The following is a 25,637-nucleotide window of genomic DNA, read 5'->3' as shown; positions in this document are numbered from 1 at the left end:
CAGACTGTAGGGTTTTTTTATTTTTTTGGCCACACCAGGTGGCTGGCAGGATCTCAGTTCCCTGATTAGGGATTAAACCTGGGCCACGGCAGTGGAAGTGCAGAATCCTAACCAGTAGGCCACCAGTGAACTCCCAAGACTGAAGAGTTTTAAGTCAATATGATGAATGTGAAGTTATATCTCATTTTATTTTGCTTATTTAATCTGCAGACCCTGATTACTAGTGCTGTTAAGCATCTCAATGTATTTATCAACCACTTGTGTTTTCTCTTAAAAGAAACAAACAAAACATTTTACTTGGCTGTGTTGGGTCTTAGTTCACGGGAGATCTTTAGTTGCAACATGTGGGGTCTAGTTCACTGCCCAGGGATCGAATCCAGGACCCCGCATTGGGAGCATAGAATCTTAGCCACTGGACCACCAGGGAAGTCCCCACTTGTGTTTCCTCTTCTGTAACTTACCTGCTCATGACCCTTTCCTGGTAATCTTTTTCTCTTCAACATGTGGGTGTTCTTTATATAGGCTGTACATGAATCATTTGTCAGTTATGGACATTGTAGCTAACTTATCTCATTCCACAGCTTGCCTTTTTATCTGACAATGTCTTTTGTTACTCAGAAAATTCCAATTTTGATGCAGTCAGGGATATCAAATCTTTTCCTCCTACAATTTGTGTTTTTTAATACCTCTACTTTGTTACAATGATTACTTCTGTATTTTCTTTCAAGAGTTTGGAAATTTTGCTCTTTCATATTTAAGTTCATCCATCTGAAATTTATTTTGTAGCTCTTTTGAGGTAGAAATAGAAGATTTTGATTGTGGTAACCAAATACCCCACAGTATTTGTAGGCAACTCTTTCCACACTTTTCATACTGTTCATACTGTTCATGGGTTCTCAAGGCAAGAATACTGAAGTGGTTTGCCATTCCCTTCTCCAGTGGACCACATTCTGTCAGACCTCTCCACCATGACCCGCCCGTCTTGGGTTGCCCCACGGGCATGGCTTAGTTTCATTGAGTTAGACAAGGTTGTGGTCCTAGTGTGATTAGATTGACTAGTTTCCTGTGAGTATGGTTTCAGTGTGTCTGCCCTCTGATGCCCTCTTGCAACACCTACCGTCTTACTTGGATTTCTCTTACCTTGGGCGTGGGGTATCTCTTCACGTCTGCTCCAGCAAAGCACAGCCACTGCTTCTTACCTTGGACAAAGGGTATCTCCTCACTGCCGCCCTTCCTGACCTTCAACGTGGGATAGCTCCTCTAGGCCCTCCTGCGTCCCCGCAGCCACCGCTCCTTGGACATGCCCCGGGCGTGGGGTAACTCCTCCCGGCCGCCACCCCTGACCTCGGATGTGGGGTAACTCCTCTTGGCCACAGCCCTTCGGGCATGGGGTCCTCCCGGCTTCTGCCCCTGACCTCAGAGGTGGGGTAGCTCCTCTCCGCCGCGCTTAAGTGCGCCAGTCGCAGCCGCCCACGCTTAAGTATGAACAGTATGAAAAGGCAAAATGATAGGATACTGAAAGAGGAACTCCCCAGGTCAGTAGGTGCCCAATATGCTACTGGAGATCAGTGGAGAAATAATTCCAGAAAGAATGAAGGGATGGAGCCAAAGCAAAAACAATATCCAACTGTGGATGTGACTGGTGATAGAAGCAAGGTCTGATGCTGTAAAGAGCAATATTGCATAGGAACCTGGAAAGATAGGTCCATGAATCAAGGCAAATTGGAAGTGGTCAAACAAGAGATGGCAAGAGTGAATGTTGACATTCTAGGAATCAGCGAACTGAAAGGGACTGGAATGGGTGAATTTAACTCAGATGACCATTGTATCTACTACTGAGGACTGGAATCCCTCAGAAGAAATGGAGTAGCCATCATGGTCAACAAAAGAGTCCGAAATGCAGTACTTGGATGCAATCTCAAAAACAACAGAATGATCTCTGTTCGTTTCCAAGGCAAACCATTCAGTATCACAGTAATCCAAGTCTATGCCCCAACCAGGAACGCTGAAGAAGCTGAAGTTGAACGGTTCTATGAAGACCTACAAGACCTTTTAGAACTAACACCCAAAAAAAATGTCCTTTTCATTATAGGGGACTGGAATGCAAAAGTAGGAAGTCAAGAAACACCTGGAGTAACAGGCAAATTTGGCCTTGGAATACGGAATGAAGCAGGGCAAAGACTAATAGAGTTTTGCCAAGAAAATGCACTGGTCATAGCAAACACCCTCTTCCAACAACACAAGAGAAGACTCTACACATGGACATCACCAGATGGTCAACACCAAAATCAGATTATGTTCTTTGCAGCCAAAGATGGAGAAGCTCTATATAATCAACAAAAACAAGACTGGGAGCTGACTGTGGCTCAGATCATGAACTCCTTATTGCCAAATTCAGACTTAAATTGAAGAAAGTAGGGAAAACCACTAGACCATTCAGGTATGACCTAAATCAAATCCCTTATGATTATACAGTGGAAGTGAGAAATAGATTTAAGGGCCTAGATGTGATCGATAGAATGCCTGATGAACTATGGACTGAGGTTCGTGACACTGTACAGGAGACAGGGATCAAGACCATCCCCATGGAAAAGAAATACAAAAAAGCAAAATGGCTGTCTGGGGAGGCCTTACAAATAGCTGCGAAAAGAAGAGAAGTGAAAAGCAAAGGAGAAAAGGAAAGATATAAGCATCTGAATGCAGAGTTCCAAAGAATAACAAGAAGAGATAAGAAAGCCTTCCTCAGCGATCAATGCAAAGAAATAGAGGAAAACAACAGAATGAGAAAGACTAGAGATCTCTTCAAGAAAATTAGAGATACCAAGGGAACATTTCATGCAAGATGGGCTCAATAAAGGACAGAAATGATATGGACCTAACAGAAGCAGAAGATATGAAGAAGAGGTGGCAAGAATACACAGAAGAACTGTACAAAAAAGATCTTCATGACCCAGATAATCACGATGATGTGATCACTGACCTAGAGCCAGACATCCTGGAATGTGAAGTCAAGTGGGCCTTAGAAAGCGTCACCACGAACAAAGCTAGTGGAGGTGATGGAATTCCAGTGGAGCTGTTTCAAATCCTGAAAGATGATGCTGTGAAAGTGCTGCACTCAATATGCCAGCAAATTTGGAAAACTCAGCAGTGGCCACAGGACTGGAAAAGGTCAGTTTTCATTCCAATCCCAAAGAAAGGCAATGCCAAAGAATGCTCAAACTACCGCACAATTACACTCATCTCACACTCTAATAAAGTAATGTTCAAAATTCTCCAAGCCAGGCTTCAGCAATACGTGAACCGTGAACTTCCTGATGTTCAAGCTGGTTTTAGAAAAGGCAGAGAAACCAGAGATCAAATGGCCAACATTCGCTGGATCATGGAAAAAGCAAGAGAGTTCCAGAAAAACATCTATTTCTGCTTTATTGACTATGCCAAAGCCTTTGACTGTGTGGATCACAATAAACTGTGGAAAACTCTGAAAGAGATGGGAATACCAGACCACCTGACCTGCCTCTTGAGAAACCTGTATGCAGGTCAGGAAGCAACAGTTAGAACTGGACATGGAACAACAGACTGGTTCCAAATAGGAAAAGGAGTACGTTAAGGCTGTATATTGTCACCCTGCTTATTTAACTTATATGCAGAGTACATCGTGAGAAACACTGGGCTGGATAAAGCACAAGCTGGAATCAAGATTGTTGGGAGAAATATCAATAACCGCAAATATGCAGATGACACCACCCTTATGGCAGAAAGTGAAGAGGAACTAAAAAGCCTCTTGATGAAAGTGAAAGTGGAGAGTAAAAAAGCTGGCTTAAAGCTCAACATTCAGAAAACGAAGATCATGGCTTCTGGTCCCATCACTTCATGGGAAATAGATGGGGAAACAGTGGAAACAGTGTCAGACTTTTTTTTTGGGCTCCAAAATTACTGCAGATGGTTACTGCAGCCATGAAATTAAAAGATGCTTACTCCTTGGAAGGAAAGTTATGACCAACCTAGATAGCATATTCAAAAGCAGAGACATTGCTTTGCCAACAAAGATCCATCTAGTCAAGGCTATGGTTTTTCCTATGGTCATGTATGGATGTGAGAGTTGGACTGTGAAGAAGACTGAGTGCTGAAGAATTGATGCTTTTGAACTGAGGTGTTGGAGAAGACTCTTGAGAGTCCCTTGGACTGCAAGGAGATCCAACCAGTCCATTCTGAAGGAGATCAGCCCTGGGATTTCTTTGGAAGGAATGATGCTGAGCTGAAACTCCAGTACTTTGCCACCTCATGCGAAGAGTTGACTCACTGGAAAAAACTGATGCTGGGAGGGATTGGGGGCAGGAGGAGAAGGGGATGACAGAGGATGAGATGGCTGGATGGCAATACTTACTCTATGGACGTGAGTCTGAGTGAACTCTGGGAGTTGGTGATGGACAGGGAGGCCTGGCGTGCTGCAATTCATGGGGTCGCAAAGAGTCGGACACGACTGAGTGACTGAACTGAACTGAACTGAACTGAACTTCCCACACTTGTTTGAGATGCTGCCTCTGGCTTATTCAAGTTCCTGGAATCCCTGGAGTCTCTCTTCTCTTCTATTGGTGAATTTGCCTATTTCTGCACTATATCACAGTATTTTGATCATGATAGTCTTATAATAAGGGGTATGGCATATATGGCAGCCTTCTCCTTCTTTTTAAAATTTCTTCTTCAAATATCGACTCTCACTCTTTGTGCCTGTTTTTGTTGTTGTTGCACTAGGTCTTTGCTTTCCCTCTAGTGCGGTGAGCAGGGGCTACTCTGTAGTTGCAGTCTGCAGACTTCTCATTGCGGTGGCTTCTCTTGTGGAGCGTGGGCTCCAGGCATCCAGGCTTCAGTAGGTGCAGTCCTCGGGCTCAGTAACTGTGGTGCACGGGCTTAGTTGCTCTGTGGCACATGGAATCTTCCTAGACCAGGGATCAAAACCGTGTCCCCTGCATTGGCAGACAGACTCTTATCCACTGTACCACCAGGGAAATCCCTTGACTCTTATTCTTGACCCCCTTTTCCCTCATGTGAAAGAGCTCTCTTAGGATTTTGATTGAAATTATAGCTTCTCATTTATAATATATTAATAGCCTACCCATCTCTCTATTTCTTCTGACCTTTTTTGTCCTTCAGTAAAGATTTTTTGTGTCTTTTATGAGATTTAATAGCTTTTGTTGCTATAGGAAACAAGATCTGTTTTCTACGGCGTTTTCTAATCCAATTGATTATTGCTGATATAAAGTAATGTTGATGGCTTTTGTTTGTTGATATTGTCTTGGGCAACCTCATGAACATCCTCAAATATTTCTAAAAGTTCCTTGGTAGATTATTCTATACTTTAAGTGTAACTAATCATATTATCTGCATACAAACAACAGGCTTATCTCTTTTAAAAAGACTACTTCAACACACGCCCCCAGCCTCTCTCCTGCAGGCCGAGCCCCGTCCTCTTGTTCCCAGCCTGGGCTTTTCCGTCCTCTGATGGTGTTCTCTTCATTGGAAGCGGAGGCAGCTGTGGGTCCATCTTCTGCTAACACGAGCCTAGTTCTGCATTAGGGGCAATTTGGGGGCACCTGAAAATGTTTGCAAAACACTTAACACAAGAGCCTGGTTTTTCATTAGAATTGCATTAGAGAATGAATGTTCATTCATTTACCCGAGGAGAGATGGTTTCCCTGACAACCAGTGGGGGGGATTCAGGATTTCCGACCTGAGGCTAGAAACTACTCCTCGACTTGTCTGTCCCTGTCAAATTTCAACTTACCTTTCAAGCACTAGCTCAAATGCCAAAGTTATGCATTTTTCTCTTATTGAAGAATGAGGATTTGGTGAACTTAAAATCCCATCCCCACTTAAGCTGCTACTTGGTACCTTCCTCCCTAAAAAAACTTCATGGCAAGCCAATTGTTCATTCGTTCATCCAATGATTGTGTATGGAGCATATACAGGGCCCTGCAGAAGATACAGAGATATAACACAAGATGAAGCTCCACCCATGCCCTCAAGGAGCTCACAGTTTACTCAAACTCAAAGGCAGTAACCAACGAGTTATCGTATAACAAGTTCCAACCATATATTAGAAAATTAAAAGGCAGAAGAGTGCAGAGGGAGAGAGCAAACAGATCCCATAGTGGAAGACCTCATGGAAGGGACATCGAGATAGGGCTTGAAAAGTAAAGTGAAGTCGCTCAGTCAAGTCCTACTCTTTTCGACCCCATGGGCTGTAGCCTACCAGGCTCCTCTGTCCATGGGATTTTCCAGGCAAGAATACTGGAGAGGGTTGCCATTTCCTTCTCCAGGAGATCTTCCTGACTCAGGGATTGAACCCAGTCTCCTGCATTGTAGGCTGATGCTTTACCATCTGAGCCACCAGGGAAGTCCAGGGGCTTGAAAGATGAGTAGAAATCTGACATGTAGAGACAGGTTGGGCAGGAGCCTCAGCTTCTAGCAGGACTCTGCTTGACAACAGGGCAAAGTCACGTCATTGGGACACATAATGCCTTCAGGGGGTGGTAAAGTCCTCAGTCCTCTGGTGTCAGGGTTTGAAGTGAGTTTCAGAAAGGCAGCTTTTGACTCAGCAAGAGTTGTCCAAGGTGGGAAAGGGCTATTTGGAAGCAGGGGAACATCTGTCCTTGGAGAGGCCCACGCAGAGGCTGGGGGGCACCTGATTGCCACTGGTGGGTCCCCTTCATTTATCTCGGTGACTGACAGGACCTGTCAACTTGGGGTCTCCAAACCCCCAGGCTGAAAGTTACAGTAAGAAGTACTTTTCATATTGTGACCCAGTGTGAACATAAATCTAAAAGAGAAGTTTCATGACTAAATACTCACCATACTCCATGCCACACTTTTGATATTTTTTTCCTAGTCATTAAAAAATTCTTCACTTAGTCAATGATTCTCAATCTTGCACGATCACCTGGGAGCTTTGAAAACATCCACTGCCCAGGCTTCTCCCCCACACTAATTAAATGAGGATCTCTTGGGGCGGAAGCCGGCACCAGTGTTCATTCAACTCCCAGCTGATCCTGGTGTTCAGCCTCAGTTAAGCCCCAGTGCCCTTGGCAAAACTAAGATGTACTACCCGTTGCAAGTCTAGGATTGTACAACCGGGCAAAGAAAATGGGTCAGGCGTTGAGGACTAACAAAATTCCATATTTATTAATGGGGCATGGATTTTTCCAGAATAGAGAAAAACGGTGTTGCTCCAGAGGCTTCAGACTGGGCTAGATTCTGTGAATTCCTCTGGCTGAGCCATAACCGAGGAAGACAGACCTTGTTTCAGGGGCTGGTCCATACCTCACCCTTTGCCCAAGCTCACATCGAAGCCTATGAAAACCCATGGTTGGGAGCCTCTACTGGCTGTTTCTCTTTTTCTATGGCTTTTTGTATATTTGCAGTTGTATCTCCAACATCACAATCAATCATACAACATTTTAATTACCTGTCAAAGCAACGCCAAACCCCTTAGCTATTACCTCTCAATTCCTCCATTCAATTGCCTGGCAGCCACTAACCTACTTCTTGTCTCTATAGATTTGCCTATGCTAGACATTTAATATAAATGGAGTCTATACAATACAATATTTGTCCTTTTGTGTCTGGCTTTTTTCACTTAGCGTAGTGTTTTCTAAATTCATCCATTATAGCACACGTCAGTACTTCACTCCTTTTTATCGTTGAATAATATTTCCTTATGTGGATATAACACATTTTTAAAATCCATTTGTCGGGGAATGTTTGGGTTGTTTTTAGTTTGAACTATTATAAATGATGTCGTTATGAACATTCATGTACACTTCTTAAACTTTCAAATAACTTTCTTTTTTGGCCACACTGCTTGGCATGTGGTTAGTTCCTCAACCAGGGATCAAACCCATGCCCCTTGCATTGGGAGCATGGAGTCTTAACCACTGAACTGCCAGGGAAGTCCTTAAATAACTTAAAAAAAATATTTATTTATTCTTGGCTGTGCTGGGTCTTTGTTGCTGCCTGGCTTTTCTCTAGTTGTGGCGAGCGGGGGCTACTCTCTAGCTGTGGTGCGTGGGCTTCTCATTGCGGTGGTTTCTCTTGTTGTGGAGCACAGAGAACTACACTACTACTCAACCAACTAAACTAGCTCCTCAGCTGCTAAAGCTCAGAGTTTACTAGTTGCAGCACATGCGCTCAGTAGCTGTGGCTCCCAAGCTCTAGAGCACAGGCCCAATTGTTGTGAAGCACAGGCTTAGTTGTTCAGTCTCGTGTAAGATCCTCCTGGCCCGGGATCAAACCCGTGTCTCCTGCGTTGGCAGGCAGATTCTTTACCACTGAGCCACCAGAGAAGCTCTTAAATAACCTTTTAAGTGGAAAATTTTAGAGTGTCTTGGAGAGAATAATATAATGCACCCTCAAGAACCCACCCATCATCTAACTTCAACACTTATCAATATTTACCAATGGGGCTTCGTCTGCATATTCCCAACCCTGCTTTGTTCTGTTTCTTTTAATATCATTTTGAAACAATTTTGAATCTGCATAGAAGTTGCATGTAGCCTCCCTAGGCTTTGTTTTCTGCAGGAACATTTCACAACAGGTTATCTCTCCAGGTAAGGACTGAGTCTGAGAAGCCCAGGGGGAGTGAGGCTGGTTGGTCTCCTGGGAAAGAATGGTGCTGGGTGGGTACCAGCTTCAGTGGCTGTTCCCCTGCTGGGTGGGGGACAGGGGCAGGGGACTTTTAGCTGCCTTTTAGCTGAGCTCATCAGGTGACTTTGTTTTGTCCTCTAGAAGTAATTATTTTCCAAGATCTCTTCCACTGCCTTCTCACAGTGACACCCCACTAAACACCCAAACCACTAAGTAAAATATGAAAAGGAGGGAGCTGAGGCTGAGGGTTGGAATTGAGAGTTCTCCTCTTCAAGTGCATAGCAGTCTCGGGATGTGTCCTGCCTCTGTGCCTTGGCTCAAGCTGTCCCCTCTCCCATGGGTACTGGCCCCTTTCTTTTCTCCCCGTGTCCTGTCTCCCCATCCTCCAAGTCCCAACGCAGACATCACCCCTGTGAGAGTCTCCTCACTCCTGTTGGTTCCTTGGTGCTCCCACGGCTGATTCTCGGAGGGCACCTGTCTCAGAGATGGGAATCCCGGTGGGAAAGAGGACTTGTCTAGGAAGCAGGCTGTCTGGATTCTGAGAACAAAAGCGTCTACAGTCACACTGTGAGTCTAGTTAGCCACTCACCTTATTTTCACATGGTTTTTCAGAACAGGGTTTAGGAAGCAGCGAGGTAGGCTTCAAACTAGAGCTAGTCTGAACCCAAAGTCTGAACTCTGTCCACCTTCCCTTTCCTCTGGTCCCAGCAATCCACTCAGCAGCAAGTGACCTTGACCAGGCCACCCTGAGACTCAGCTCAGCTACGGAGCAGTGGGAGGGAATATGCCTACCAATCCCTCCCCACAGCTTGCTCGGGATCAGCAGTGGTCCTTGGGAATGAGCTCTGCAAACTCGGATTGACACTGCAGGTTGCACTGGTTGGAGGGGCAGAGCTTCAACAAAACACAAGAACATTGCTCGCTCCTGTGGTCTTTGCACCCCAGCCCCCCAAGGCTGGTGTGGTGGCTCCAGGTTAGGACCCAGGTTCCTTCCACTGTGTTGCTCACAGTCCAAGAGGGCTCCTCACCACGTCTGCATTCCAGCTAGTTGCAGAGGGGAAAGGGGGGCACAAATCTCCCCTCTGAGGGCAGGCCTTGAAGATGACACACATCATGTCACCTCACATCCCACGGATCAGAAGTCATTTTCATGACCACACCTGACTGCAAGGGAGCCTGGGAAATGTAGACTCTATTCTGGAATGTCATGTGTCCAGCTAAAAATTGAAGGCTCAACTGCTAAGGAAGAAGGGGAGAATGGATACTGGGGACAACTAGCAGTCATTGTCATAGTAGTTACAGTTTGATATATGAGATATATGATGATGATGATGGAAAAAGTCTGTCCTTCCTGGGACAAGATCTGGATTTTATAAACACCAGGTCAAGTCCAGTGTGTTGGCTGAGGAGGGGCTCAGCACTGAACCATCAGCAGGCTGCCCTCCTGGCAGCAGGCATGTGAGTGCCCCCCCAGACCTTCTGTGTCCCCTGCCTAGACTTTCTGGTGTCCTATCCAGAGTAAACACCTCTTCCCAACACACCGTCCCATTTTACCCCACTGGATCTCTTTCCAGGATCTCAAGTTCACCCATAGAATCTGTCCACTTGATGGTATCCTGTCTTAATTGTTTCAGACATTGTGTCTCATCCCATCAACTAGATTGGTTGAGCAATCTGAGATCTTATTGGTCCCGTGGCTCCCACAAACTACTGGTCCAACAAGTACTGCTTGATAGACTCCTGACAATTGCCAGCCTTTGGCAGGCGTGACACTGAATGTGTCTGCAATTTCTACTTTGGGGTTTACCTAATATGACTTATAATACTAGAATGCCATAGAAGGAAAGTCAGCAACTCCAACTCCTCAACTTTATGGATGATTGTATTTAAACTTTTGAAGTGGAAGTGACTGATTGAAGGTGGACCTCACTCAGGCTAGTGATTTCCAAACTGTGTTCTAAGGAACCCCAGGATTCTGGCAGGTGGGTGAGGTGGGGCTAGGAAGAAAAGAGCAGGGAGAGGATACACACTGAAGCCCTGCGGCCTTCCCCCAGCTTCATTGAGTACAACCCTGCTATTTTCCATTCTTCATAAAATTTCATTTAAAGAAGTGTTCCAATGATTTTTTTTTTCCTGTGCCTCCCCTGATCTCCAATTATTTTTTTTGTTTGTTTTAAGTTTGAAAGTCACTGCTCTTGTCTAACCTACTTAATGTGCAGACAAAAAAGTTGAGGACCAGTTTCTGGCTGAATGTACAATGATAAGACAGGCCATTTGCCCTGTTGCTCATCCTAGGTCCTAGGGATCCAGCCTCGAACAAAACAGCTCTCTGCCCTCATGAAGCTGGCTCTCCCTCCGTGAAATCAAGCCATAAATAACTCAACATAGAAAAACATCAACAGGCATGCTCAAAGGAGAAAATAAAGCCAGCAAAGGGTGTGGTGAGTGATCAGAGGGTGAGATGTCAGGTGGGCTGGGCGGGGAGGCCTCGCGGAGGCGGAAGGAAGGGAGGGAGAACTTTGTTTTCTGAGAGAAGAGTCTTCCAGGCTGTGAGATTTGCAGGTGCAACAGACGGGCTTGCATTGTCAGGAAGGAAGGCAAGCTGTCCTTCCGGACAGCATATGGGTTCCAAAAGGACCCTGCAGAGCCCCTGGGAGGCCCAGGGGCGTAGCTGGGGCCCCACCCCACACGCGTGGGCACAGCAGGACCCGGCTTGCCTCCTGCAGTGGAGACTGGCGTTTTGGTCTGCCTCCCGTGCCTGGTCGCTGCCGCCTCGGGCAGCCCCTGCCACCCCTCCTGAGGCCCTGGAGCCGCGGGCGGCTGAAGCTGTTGCAGGTGACCCAGGGGTACTCCTGTTAGTGGACCCACTGGGGCCTCGGGCCGGTGCTGAGAGGACAACAGTGCCTCTGTGAGAAGTTTGGCTCTGGCGCTTTCTTTCCTCAGTCACCCACGTGCCTGTCTTTGTAGCTCAGTCAAGGGACAAGACACGGCAGGGCTGATGGAGAACGCAGCTCCCAGGAATGAGGGGCTAGGCTGGGCTGGTCCTCAGCCCACCAGCGACCTGCCGCCTCCTTAGTTTTCCCATCTGGAACTTGGGGGTGGGAACACATCCTTAGGACGTTATGATGAGAGACAAAAGAAATCCTGAATGTGCTGGGCAAATAGTCATCACAAAATAAGTCTTTGATGGATGAATGTTGAATGAATGGATGAACAAGAGCAAAGAAAATGATCTTGAAATGGAAAAGCATAGGTCATGTAGCAGTTTTCAAACTTAACTGAAAGAACACCCTAGAGATGTTGTTAAATTTATTAAAACAGAGAACTGGACTCCAACCTGGTCTGGTTAATATTTTTTAATACTTTAATTGTGAACTCATCTGCACAAAGACTTGGTTTTTCTATGGGAATTCTGTGCGGCCTGGGCAGTGGAAGGACTGACTATCTGAGCTGGTTTGCCTTGGCCCTGGCCAGGCGCCCAGGGTGATCAGCAGCTCAGGACCAATGTTTATGGTGATTACCCTGTAGGTGGTGTCAATTCAAGCTCTAAGCCACAGATAATGCCAGCTTGGGGGCTTTGCATGTTTACGGGAGACTTTATGTTGTTTCACTGACAGCCCTACACAGAGGCAGGCCATTGCCATGTTTCATTGGCCCAGCAGCTGTTGGATGGCCCTGGCTTTAAGCAGGCTCTCGGTTCAACTGACCCTCACACAGCCCAGAACCAAGGCCCTGTCGCTGCCAGTTTCTGGTCCAATAATCACAGCAACAGCTTTCTCTCACTCAGCACTGGCTTTCAGTTCCTTTTTCATTTCTGTTTTCTTTCTTACTTGTGAAGTCAACCACAGTTCTGTTGTGGTCACTGATGATGAAGACAATGTTGTTACTAAAGCTGGAGAGTTTTCTTTTCAGCTCAGCGCTCTATTAGTGGAACCAGAAGCCTCTCCAAAGTTCTTTAAACCACTCTTGCCGCCTCTTGCCAGCGAGCGTATGTGTGTGTTGTTGCCCAGATACAACCTGAAGTTCAGCCCTGGCTGCTGGGTGCACTTTTCAGAATCAAAATGTCCTCATCAAAAATCATCCCCAGAGTTCTTCATCTGCCTGAGATGGCAGTGTTTTCTGTAACATGAACTCTGCTCTGACTCACACTAATAATACTATTTATCAGGCCCTTGGAATGTGCCAGGTATTATGCTTAAAGCTTTGCATAAATCATTTACTTTTATCTTCTCACCATCCTATATTTATACCCATTTTACAAAGTGGGAAACAGGTGTTCAGAGAGATTAGCTACCACAATGAGCCAAGACTGGGACTCTCTTCATTCCTACATTTCTTTATCTTCTCTAATGATTTCAGAAGTTGCTTTGCAAGCAACACATCAGCTCTCCTACCAAACTCCATGGGCCAAGCAATCATTTGCACATTGGTTAAGGAAGCCAGATCAAATGACATGACGTATGCAAAAAAAAAAATACCTTTTTATAAAATGTACAGAAATGACATCACTGGGTGGAGGTGGTTGTAACTCCCCCTGTCGTGTTGGAATCAGTATCTTTCAATTCACTGAATAGAAAGTAATTTGTATTTTACATGTTTCATCTCTCCAACCAAATAGACAAAAAATTATTTTCTCCAAACAAGCCTTTGGACTAAAGTAGAAGACAGTTAAATGGAAAATTGGGTAAAATTCTGAATGTGTTGATTACGCAGTAGAAACATCTATTTGGAAAGCAACTCATGCAGGTGACCTATATTAATTCAGTCCCCTCAATATTAGCAGATGTTAACTGAGCCCCTGCTGGGTGGCAGCACTGTGTGTCTAATAGCCTTGGGCAACCTTTGTTCGTTATTTTTTTTACTTTAATAATAATAAATTTGTTATTCTGAAATAATGATAGATATACAGAAAAGTTGCAAAGATGGTACAGATAGTTCTGTATATCCTTCACCCATGTGTGCATGCCAAGTCGCTTCAGTCGTGTCCGATGCTCTGCCACCCTAGGGACTACAGCCCACCAGGCTCCTCTGTCCATGGGATTCTCCAGTCAAGAATACTAGAGTGGGTTGCCATGCCCTACTCCAAGGCATTTTACCAACCCAGGGATCAAACCTGCATCTCCTGTGTCTCCTGCATTGGCAGGCAGGTTCTTTACCACTAGCACCACCTGGGAAGCCCCCATCCGTCACCTATTGTTACCCTCTCATATAACCACAGTCCATTTGCCAACCCTCAGACATTAACGGTGATACGTTACCATCAACTATAGATTGTGCCAGTTTTTCTATTGATGTCCTTTTTCTGTCCCAGGATCCAATCCAGGATCCTACACTACATTTGGTGGATCCATTTTTAGACCCGCTCACTTAGTATTAAAATAGCGATGTTTTCTTTGCTTCTCTTTGGGATCAAATTTGGTTTGAGTTCTATTTCCAATTCTACAGGGAAAAAGAGGCAGACAAATGATAAACAAATATGTAGACTGGTTTGACTCACATTTGAATTGGGAATTGACTCATCAGTCCTGAGGGTAACCCACCTCTATCCTCCTGAGATCACCATGTAAAGAAGAATCTCCTCTTCAGTCACAGCTTAGGCTCCTGTGTCTATGGATGTAGGGGCAAGAGTTAGGACCAGGCTTGACACAGCAAACTGCTCTGTGGTTTGCCCCCTCGAAACCCCAAGTCCAGCTGAGTCACTGAAGAATTCCACCTTCCTGACCAGCAGTCAGGAAGAGTCCCAACAGTCTAATAGAGAAGATACTCTTTGATTGCCTCCTTCAGTTCATTCATTCGTTTCTCATCATTCATTATTTTTTTTAATTGATTAATTTATGGCTTCCCTGGGTCTTCATTGCTGTGTGTCAGTTTTCTCTAGTTGCAGCGAGCGGGGGCTGCTGTCTAGGTGCAGTACAAGCGCTTCTCATCGCGGGGGCTTCTCCTGTTGTGGAACACGGGCTCTAGGAGCAGGCTTCAGTGGTTGCAGCACACAAGCTCTATAAAGCTGACTCAGTAGTTGTGGAGCACAGGCTTAGTTGCCCCACAGCACGTGGAATCTTCCTGGACCGGGGACTGAACCCACGTCCCCTGCATTGGCAGGCGGATTCTTATCCACCGGACCACCAGGGGAGTCCTTCACCATTCATTACTGATTTATTCCACATTTATTAAGTCCCCAGAGTGTGCCAGGTACTGAATTAAGTGCTGGGGATATAAGGAGGAGCAAAACAGAAATAAGGGAACATTAGATAGGGCTTTCATTTCATTCTTGAATACCTACTAAGTGTTCGGCACTGAGCTAGGCAATAATGGGGGAGGAGGGTGTTCTTAATACAGGTCCTGTCCTCAAGGAATGTGCTAGCCACAGAGACAGGATGGACTACTCAAGGCAGCCTGAGATAAATGGTGCAGACAGTAATGGGGGAGAGAGAGCTAACAGCGGGGGTGATCGGGATGGGGCCCAGATCTTCAGCTGGGCTTTAGGTTGAAGTCTGCAGAGATAGTAAAAAGTCAGTAAATAAATAGAAGTCTGTGTATTGGGAAGAAAAGCAGGATTGTGCACTCTGTTTACTGATGAGAGAAGAGACGGGCTTGAGAAAGGACTCTGGGTCTGCAGATAGGGGAGCATATGTTTGAAGATGTGATCTGAGTTCTGTTGCTCTTCCTGTCTCCCAGGGATATCTGAGCCCTTAGGAGCTATGCCTAAACTAAACCCTAGCAAGGCAGATCCCAAGAGCCTCTATGGAACCAGCCACCCCCACACACCACCCCCCCGACCCTCCCGCCTCACTGTAGGAACCAGAGGCTCTGGAGATGAAGGGCATGTCCCTGGTGGAGACAGTGGCTGTGCTGGAAAGAGCACTGGCTTTGGGGCCCTCAAGAATTCAAGGCCTAGCTCTGCTGTTTTCCAGCGTGTGACTTTAGCCAAGCTACTGGTTGAGCTTCTATTTCCTCATCTAAAGAGGAGATAACCATAGTACCTACCTCAAAGGGATGTCATGAAGATTAAATGAAACTATGAGGCCTTGGAGCCTGGCACAGGGCATGGCACCAAGAGGTACCAAAGAGTGGTAGCCAGTTGTTATTTGGTCACTCAGTCATGTCTAACTCTTTGCGACCCCATGGACTGCAGCACACCAGACTTCCCTGTCCTTCACTATCTACCTGAGTTTGCTCAAACTCATGTCCATTGAGTCAGTGATGCCATCCAACCATCTCATCCTCTGTCATCTCCTTTTCCTTCTGCCCTCAATCTTTCCCAGTATCAGGGTCTTTTCCAATGAGACAGCTCTTCTCATTAGGGGGCCAAAGTATTGGAGCTTCAGCTTCGGTTCTTCCAATGAATATTCAGGGTTGATTTCCTTTAGGATTGACTGGTTTGATCTCCTTGCAGTCCAAGGAACTCTCAAGACTCTTCTCCAGCACCACAGTTCAAAAGCATCAATTCTTCAGCACTCAGCCTTTTTTATGGTTCAACTCTCACATCCATACATGACTACTGGAAAAACCGTAGCTTTGACTATACAGATGTTGGTCGGCTAAGAGATGTCTCTGCTTTTTAATATACTGTCTAGGTTTGTCATAGCTTTTCTTCCAAGGAGCAAGCATCTTTTAATTTCATGGCTGCAGTCACCATCTGCAGTGAATTTGGAGCCCACGAAAATAAAATCTGTCACTGTTTCCAATTTTCCCCCATCTATTTGCCATGAAGTGATTGGACTGGCTGCCATGATCTTTGTTTTTTGAATGTTGAGTTTTAAGTCAGCTTTTTCACTCGCCTCTTTCACTCTCATCAAGAGGCTGTTTAGTTCCTCTTTGCTTTCTGCCATTAGAGTGGTATCATCTGAATATCTGAAGTTGTTGATATTTCTCCCAGAAATCTTGATTCCAGCCTGCGCTTCCTCCAGCCCAGCATTTTGTATGATGCACTCTGCATATTAGTTAAATAAGCAGGGTGACAATATACAGCCTTGACGTACTCCTTTCCCAGTTTTGAACCAGTCCATTGTCCCCTGTCCAGTTCTAACTGTTGATTCTTGATCTGCATACAGGTTTCTCAGGAGACAGGTAATGTGGTCTGGTATTCCCATCTCTTTAAGAATTTTCCAGTTTTTTGTGATGCACACAGTCAAAGGCTTTGGCATGGTCAATGAAACAGAAGTAGATGATTTTCTGGAATCCCCTTGCTTTTTCTATGATCCAACGGATGTTGGCAATTTGATCTCTGGTTCCTCCATAAACAGCAGAGTGGGACTGAATGAACCCTGTAGTTTCATGAGAACTTCAAGACTCACGTAACATAATGGTGGTCTATGTAGGTAGGTCACAGACCCAACTAAGTGAAGTCTTGGACAGCTGGGGCAGTGAATACTGCCAGTCAGCAGAAATGAACTTCAATTACCATGGTTTTGAAAGAGGGAGGCATGGGCATTCCTCTGCAGTGGCGCCCTAATTTGTGCAAATCTCAAATGAGAAGATGCTCTGAGATGATCTTTTCTCTTTATAGCAGAGTTTTACCAGGAAGTCCCCTGACTATACCCGCACACGCAAAGACTGGAGGGTGACTAGTTCACAACTCTTGCATTATCCCAGTGTCCCCACAGTAGTGAAGGGAGAGTCTGTAAGGCGGGACAGGACACAGCCTGGAGGGAGGGCAGTATTTGTTTCTACCTTGGAGCAGAATTCCAAATAGACTTCTGGGTCCACCAAAGAAAACAGAAAGAATAGAGCTGGGACACACTCTCTTTGCCTGTTCCATCTCAAGATAATCAGTAGATGCTTCAGTGGAAATTTGTGGAGATCATGCCTGCATTCTGGGCAAGAAGCACAGAGGGGCTGTGTGAGGCCCCAGGCCCCGGGAAAAAGCACCACAGCAGCTTGATAGGAATCCACGTGATGCACCAGTGGCAGGCACTGCTGTTTCCATGGCAATCTGATATAGGATGATTTGAACTTCTTAATGCCAATTCTTTGGTAAACCCTTAGGGCCAGAAAAAAGGTCTGTGTGGAAAATTGTCATTATCCTTAAGAAGTATTGTTGTTGTTGTTGGTTTTTTTTTTTTTGTAGGGGGGAGTTGTTTATTTAAGTGCTTACTAGGTCAGAGTTGTTTTGCTCTTGCCTAAAGCCAATAATGCATTCAGAACAGAGAAGGAAAATGTGAGTTTTTTCATAGATTCTAGTTCTAGTTTCTGCTAACATAGACAGTATGACCTAGGATATATCCATTCTTTATTCATCTCTCCATTTAGCCCGCCAGCCAGCCCGCCATTCAGCCATGTGTATTGAGCTCAACCTTTGTCCTGCTGGATTTCTTACCTGTGAAATGAGAGAATGAGTCGGTTTAGCATTTTTGACCTAAGCTCCTAGATCCTTAGGCGTTTCAGGGTTGTGCTTTCAGGACCTTCCTTTCCAGGATGGGCTAGGGAGATTGGGCAGGGCCTGAGACCCCACTTGCCTTCAGCCCAGAGCAGCCCTGTTTTTAGTTGTTTTATATATTGAGATTTCTTTTCTTTTTTTTCTCATTATTTACTTTTAATTGGAGTATAGTTGCTTTACCATGTTGTGTTCATTTCTACTGTACAGCAAAGTGAACCAGCCATACATATTCATGTATCCCCTCTTTTGTGGGTTTCCTCCCCATATTCGTTTTGAACAAAGACTCCTTGACTGAAAAACCAGGGGGTCTCTACGGCCCTTCCAGCGGTGACTCTGCAGCTTCAGGCCAATTGTTTTTCAATCAGTGCCCCTGCAGTGCAGGGTACAGAAATAAGACGGAGAATAAACCTGTCTCCCCCTCATCCCCCGCCGGGGGGCTTGCTGTCTCTGTGAGGATAAACTGAGAATATAGTGTGAAAACCTGCCTGGGTAAACGACTGTTGTTAAGATAATGCAAATAATAATTATTACAGTGGAGTCGGGCAATCAAGATATACCCACAGGGAAATACAGCCTATAATTCAGCCTACAATTAGGGATCAGGTAAAAAGCAGTAGACTCCCAGGGTCTCCACTCAGGGACTCGGGGAATTGCATGGCTTTCCTGGGAACGCGAGCCTACTCGCCAATGCCTCCCGGAGCCGGGGTGGGGGGTGGTGGGGGGCGGGCTGCTGCGCCCCCTACTTCAACCCCCACCCCCACACCCTTGCCCACCGCTCCCGCAGCTGCAGGGAGCCTCATGGTGATTGGCTAAGCTGGAAGTTGTTGCTAGGCTACCAGTCCGCGGGAGGCTGGGGCCTCTAGTCCCATCCTCCACCGCAAATTCATCCCGCACAGCCGAGTTAATTCGGGCACCCTGTGAATGGGATCCCCAGCAGTTTAAATTGTCAGCTGCCAAGCGCCCATCTTTCTAGGATTTAACACTCAGCATGAAGGCTATGTGAAGGAGGGGCAGAGAAGCCCTCTGTTTTTATACTCTGGGTCACCTTAAATAGCTGTTTCTTTGAGCCTCAGTGTCCTCCCTCGAATTCTGGGTTTACTCATATATTCATTATTCATGGATGCATCTGTGTTTATTAAGTGCCTACCATGTTCCATGCACTATGGGACAAAGGGATGAATGATGTGGAGACCATCACTGCCCACGTGAAGGGGGAAACATTAGGCACTTAAGCAAATAAGTAAGATAAACATGTATCTAATTCTTTCTTTTCTCTTCAGTGATTTTACTAAAACCCCCTTTCCCCTATTAAATCTGTAGGGTCCCCCAAGTTGACAGGGGAAGGACTGCTACTGCCAACTGTGCCTAACCTACATTGCACCTAACCCATCCCCTCACTGTGCCCTGAAACTGGGGTACATCCTCTCATCTCCATAGTGCTTGTACTTTGCTCTCTTGAACCCGTAAGTGAGCCTGAGTGCACCTTGATGAAGATGTGGGTTGGAATCATTGTCCCATGTTCAGGTGAGAAAGCTGAAAGCCAGAGACATCAAGAAACACTGTCCATGGTCACATGGAGAATTACTAGCATAACCAGTATTAAGCACTTATTATGTGCAGGCTCTTTAAAAAAAAAAATTGTCTTCCTAAAAAGAATGGAAAAAAAAAAAATCTTCCTCATAACAACCCAGTAAGGTATAATTGTTATTATACCCATTTTATAGGTGGCAAAATTGAGGCTGGAAGAAGTTATTTGACTTGCCAAGGTAACCCAGGTAGTGTGTGGCAAAGCTGGAATTTGAACCAAATCTCCCTGGCTCCAAAGCCTAATCTCTTTTTAAGAACTGGATCTGGTCACAGAAAAGAGTCTCTGAGTGGCTAAGTCTTGGAGTGGTTTCCAAATGCTCTTCAAAACCTCCCAGTCCCAGGATCTTATTTATTTTTCAACTGAAGTTTTTGGTACAATACACTCATAAAACCTGGTGAATTGGCCATACTTATCAATATGACTGACTCTGTTATCTATCCATCTGTGATGATCTTGCCTTCAAATTTTTAATGAGTAATTAAGTAACTCTTCCCTGTAAGCATTTCCATTGCTTGCTCTGTTAGCTTTTTATTTTCCTTTGTTCATGTTCTGAACAAACACCGAGCACCCACCAAGTATTGTGGGAGGCTTGGTGGGTGTAGGTGAGCGTGGCCCATCCCTTCCTTGAGGAGTTCCCAACGTAGAGCAAAGTTTCTGAAGGGTCTTCCATGGGCAAAGTGCAGTGAGAGGTCATGGAGAGAGGAGGACCACAGAGACCTGCCCTCAGAGAATCTCCTTGATTTTGGAGACAGACCCACAGTTAGATTAAAGACAAAGGTGGGAAAGGAGGTGGGAAGGAACAGAAGCGGCTGTTGTGGCGGGTGTGGGCTGGGGGTGGGAGCAGCCCACCTTGAGTTTCCCACAGAGCTGCTTTTAAATCCTATCTTGCTGTGGTCCCTGTGGGACACTATGTTTCAGAGCCCAGCAGCCTGCAGCTTGGAAGGAGGACTTTAAATGGGAGAAGGTGCTAGAAAGAACAGAGATGCATAAAGAAGCCAGCCAAATTTATCCCTCCTCGAAGCACCCAGCAATTGCTATGCTTAACATTTGATTTTCTACCAATAGAGACTAGTTTAACCAGAAGATTAGGTGTTTTTCTCTGAGAAGACAGAGGGACAAAGAGATGCAGAGAATGAGACCTGAAGAGAAGCAAGGTGAGACAGAGATAACTGCACACTTTGGGATGCCATCCTAGTGAGCAGTAGGAAAAAATATTAAACTGGGCACCTGAGTGGGAGCAATCAGACAATCTCTTGCCCCCTTTCAACCTGGCCACCCTCCTAATTTCCAGATAGCATCATTTTTCATAGGTAAGTATATAGGAGATATCCACGTTGTCTTGGCCACTGACCTGTCCCTGTCACCCACCACCATCCCTATACAACTGAGAGTTGACTGTAAATGGATAATATACCAAAGCAATGATTTAAGTATTACAAGACTAATATGCATGCCTTTGACCTAGCATTCCCATGTACAGGAATTTATCCTGACGACAATAATTAAGGACATGGCAAAGAATTTAGCAAGAGATGATTCATTGCAGAATTGTTTAGAAAAAGCAAGGAAACTAAGTAGCCAACCCCTGCTGGGGACCTGCTCAATAAATGATGATATATCTTTACAAATAGCTGTCCATGATGCTCGTGAATTAGGTTATAAATGGATTCTTACTGATGTGGAAAGACATGATTAGGTAAAAAAAAAGCAAGTGTATGTAGTATGACTCCATGTAAGTATTCTTGTAAGAATAAGTATATAAAATAGTCTAGGAAGACACAAACCAAATGTTAACCTCTGGGTGGAGGAATTCCAAGACATTAATTTTACTTTCTTTTTGCTCATCTGCATTAAAAAAAAAAATTCTTTTTTCCACAATGAATATGTATTTCCTGTGCAGTGAAAACAAATTTCCTTCCAGCAGTCTTAGTGAGCACCTCCTGCTAGGAATCTAGGAGTGGGGGGGTTAAGCTGAGCCAGGTACTCCTGACTCTGGGGCTTGTGAGAAAGGCCACCACCCCTGGTAGGCCACTTCAAGCTGCTCTTTAAGAATTGCCAAAAAGCGAGTCCCCACCCTAACTTGACTCTCCAACCTGATTGGTCTTATGGGCAAGAACTCAAGTGACCCAACAACACCTTGGTATCAAAATGCTCGGTTGCCTCATAACCTACTGGTGGGTTGGCTGCCGCCGCTCCCTGCCCCCAAGGCAAAACAGTCTGTACAAATTGGTACTTGGTAAAGGGTAACCCTGCTAAAATTGCAGAGCCTTCCCAGCTCACCAGGAGCATCCTCCCCTGTAAGGGGGTGATGGCTAAGATGCTGCGTTGATCAGGCCAGCCCCTACTACACCCAGGCAGCTGTGAGTCTGAATGCAGGAGAGAAAAGGCCGTCACCATGGCAACCCAGGCTGGCTCAGCCTCTGGGATCAGTCCAACACCCAGAGAAAGGAGGTGGGGTCTGGAGTCAGAACAAACACTGCCTGGTTGTCTGACCTCAGGCAGTACTCTTCGCTTTTCTTTGCCTCAGTTTCTACATCTGTAAAGTGATACGGAAGCTCCTTATCTTACGTGCTTCCAGGATTAATGAGGAATAACCTGTGAATGGTAAAATGTGAGAGGAGTAAAGCACCCCTAGCTTTGGTTTGTCCCCAAATCGCTGTGTATGACCTTGGACAAATCACTTAACCTTTCTGTGCCTCAGATGCTCTGTTTGTAAATAGGATAGTAATGTCCCCTGTGATGGCTTCTCAGATTTACTGTCAGGAGGCCATGAGAGTCCCAGAAGTTGGAAGGAATCTTGGTCCTTACCACCCAGGCAGGAATCCCTTTGATGAGTTCTTTGGCTGAGGTACTTGTCCTCTCTCTGCTGTATGACCTAAAGTGCCAGAGAGCTTACGACTGCACAGCTTTCCAAGTAGCCATTTCTACATGATGCTAATTGTAAGAAAGTTCTTTTGTATAGGATGTTTTGGGTTTTGCTTTTAAAAAAAACATTCAATTAATTTCTTTATTTTTGGCTGTGCTGGGTCTCCATTGTGGTGTACGGGCTGTTCGTTGCTACTCCCAGGCTTTCTCTAGTTGCTGCAGGTGGGGCTGCTCTCTGGCTGCAGTGTGCTGGCCCTAGGGCAGGCAGACTTCAGTAGGTGCTGCACACAAACTCAGAGTTGTGGCTCATGGACTTAGTTGCCCTGCGGCATGTGGAACCTTAGTTCCTGGACCAGGGAGTGAAGTCCTGTCCCCTACATTGGCAGGCAGATTCTTAACTACTGGGCCACCAGGGAAGTCCCAGTATAGGTTGTTTTACAATTAAATGTTTGCTGTAAAAATAAGCAGTCCTTTTCAGATCTGTTTCCACTCCTGATTTTCCCAGCGGGTTTGCACAAGATAAAAATTAGCAGCAATTGGCAAGAAGCAGGTACAGGCCCAGTTCTGAAAGCTTTTAGCTTAATGTAGTGAAGGAGATGAGTTCCTGGGTCACACACTCTAGGTTAAAATCCCACTTTGTTCACTTACCAGATGGTTGCCCTTGGGCAACTTATATTAGCTCTCCGAGCCTCAGTCTCCTGATTGGTAAAATGAGGCCAGAACTACCTACTTCACAGTATTACTGCTGGGACAGCGCTTCTTATTCAGTGCACAACTCTAATTTCCCTGGTGGAATTCTGGGGGTGGCAGGGGACAGGGCGGGTCACACCTTCCTCTGCCAGCCCCTGGACAACACATCTGACCTCTGAGCACCCCTCCCCAATCTGGCATGTGTAGGCTCTTATGTGCCCAGGCTGTGTCCATCTCAGAAGCAGGCAGACGGTTCACCTCGCTCGCCCTCCTGGGAACCCCTGCAACACAGCCTTGTGTGCGCATTTCAGGGCCTTCTTCCTCTCAGGCCTATGCCAGGGACCATAAAAGGAAGATGATGCAATGGCTTCAAGACAAAGCTTACCCTCCCTGTGATTCCCCTGCCTCAAGGTTAGCGCCCGCTCCTGCCCACAGATGCAGCAGGCAGAAGCATGCGCCCCAGGGTGTCACTGGGTGAAGCCTTTCAACTATATCACTGTTTTAATAGGACTCTCATAGAGGGCAAAAAGCCTCTAAGATTCACAAGAATGCAGTCTGGTGGTGGGGTAGAAACGTGGTCCTTTGCCCTCAATTGAAGGAGTCAGGACGCCTGACTAGCGGTGGGCTCTCGGGAGCCAGTGATTTCATTCCTCTGTGCCTCGCTTTCCTCACGTGCAGAATGACAGGTTGATGCCTGAGACCTCTCGTGTCAGAATTACAGGTTTTTCTATTTATTGGATGCAGGATGAGATGGCATAATCGCCCTTGACCTCTTTATGCCATAGGGACTGCTGAGCACCCGCTCCTCTCTGCTTCCTCCGCAGATGAATACCTTCGAGTCCTCAATGTGGGTGTGGCCGAGGTGAAGAAGTCCTTCTTGGGTCCCTTATCGCCGTCCTGTAAGATGGTGCAGATGATGAGGCAGTTTCTGTACCGGGTCCTGCCTGAGGACTCCTACAAGGTCACCACCGGGAAGCTCCACGTGGCCCTCACCCGGTTCACGGATGGAGAGAGTGTGGTGGTTTCAGAGTATACGTCCAAGGAAGAGCTCATTGAGGCAAGGGGGCGGGACCTGGGTGTGAGGGCGGGGCCGGGTGGGCGGGGCACGGAATCGGGGCGGGGCCTGGGTGGGCGGGGCTGGGAATGAGAGCGGGCCGGGGAGCTGGGGCCGAAAAGGAGAGGTTGGTCTTGGTTTTTTGACAGGCCTCTGGGACGGTCCACCTGTCTGCCTCACTTCCTTCTGTTTTCTGCCTCCCAAGTTCTTCCCTCCCTTCGCCTTCCTGCCATCCGTCTTTCTGTGTTAGGCACGCTGTTAAACGAGATGGACACAGAGAGACGCCAAAAACGAATCAGACTTGGTCACCATCCTACGCTTCAGCGCTCAGAGTCCCGCCCGTTTTGCCTCTGCCTTGCCCTCTGCTTTGATCCTGCAGCTTCTTAGAGGTCCGTCTGTATTATCAACAGAGGTCCTGTGGCTCCTGTCGGTCTGGGCTGCAGTGTTTCCCCGCTGAATTACTCCCAGTTTGTGGGAACGGCCTCCCTTCGCCTTTCTCTTCCTTTGGTCCTTGATAAAAAGGATTGCATTATCACGAAATGGAAAGGGGGCTCTGATAGTGCACTTTTCTAAGCTCCTTAATATAATTTAAAAAATAATTTTATTTACTTATTTATTGGCTGCTTATTTATTGGTCTTTGTTGCTGCATGGGCTTCTCTCTAGTTGCAGAGAGTAGGGGCTGCTCTCTAGTTGAGGTGCAAGGGCTTCTGTTGTTGCCGAGCCCTGGCTCTAGGGTGGCCAGACTTCAGTAGTTGCTGCTTCTGGGCTCTAAAGCACAGACTCAGTAGCTGTGGTGTGCGGGCTTAGTTGCTCCGAGGCATGTAGGACCTTTTTGGAAACCAGGGATTGAACTCATGTCTCCTATATTGGCAGGTGAATTCTTTACCACTGAGCCACCAGGGAAGCCCCCATTAATGTAAACTTTAGTTAGGAATTGTTAGTGTTGAAGAGTGCTGTGGATATCCCCAGTTTTCTTTCAGAACAAAGGGGTTGAGCACATGCCCCTCCTCCCTTATTTCCACTCCCCTTCCCTCCTCTGAATGCAAGGCCCTTGCCACCCATCCTCACTTCCCCACACTGGCATGGCTTTGATCCCGGTGAGGGGGAGGAATAGACAGTGGGCATGGACACTTCCTCCAGCTGCCTCATGTCCCTTGGGTTTATTAGCACCCAGTTCTTCCAGACTTTTGTCTCCCCAATCCTCTTCCACCACTTCCCCCTCCTACCCATACCAGCCAGAGCAGATCACACAAAGCAGGCTTTTGTGCCTTTGCACCTGCTGTTCCTTCTGCCTGGGATGCCCTTCCCCGCCCCACTTTACCTGCTCAATCAGACTCCAGTCACTCCTGCCAGGGAACTTCCCTTCATTACCTGCCAGCCTTGCACCCACTGGGTTGGGTGCTTCTTTAGGGCCACGTTGCCA

The 25,637-nt window shown here is 46.3% G+C and overlaps 1 protein-coding gene across 2 annotated transcripts in view; it reads left to right on the top strand.

The window, feature by feature from the left end:
- PNPLA1 (patatin like phospholipase domain containing 1) overlaps nucleotides 1-25,637 on the top strand; it is a 55,559-nt gene that overhangs the window by 5,434 nt on the left and 24,488 nt on the right. For both annotated transcript variants that reach the window (XM_025270904.3, XM_025270935.3), the window contains exon 2: nucleotides 23,984-24,216. In XM_025270904.3, coding sequence (XP_025126689.3) covers nucleotides 23,984-24,216 — 233 coding nt within the window. The remainder of the gene's footprint in view (nucleotides 1-23,983; nucleotides 24,217-25,637) is intronic.

Source organism: Bubalus bubalis, chromosome 2, assembly GCF_019923935.1.
Source record: "Bubalus bubalis isolate 160015118507 breed Murrah chromosome 2, NDDB_SH_1, whole genome shotgun sequence".
NCBI classification, from domain to species: domain Eukaryota; kingdom Metazoa; phylum Chordata; class Mammalia; order Artiodactyla; family Bovidae; genus Bubalus; species Bubalus bubalis.
This window is presented reverse-complemented; position numbering and strand designations above follow the sequence as displayed.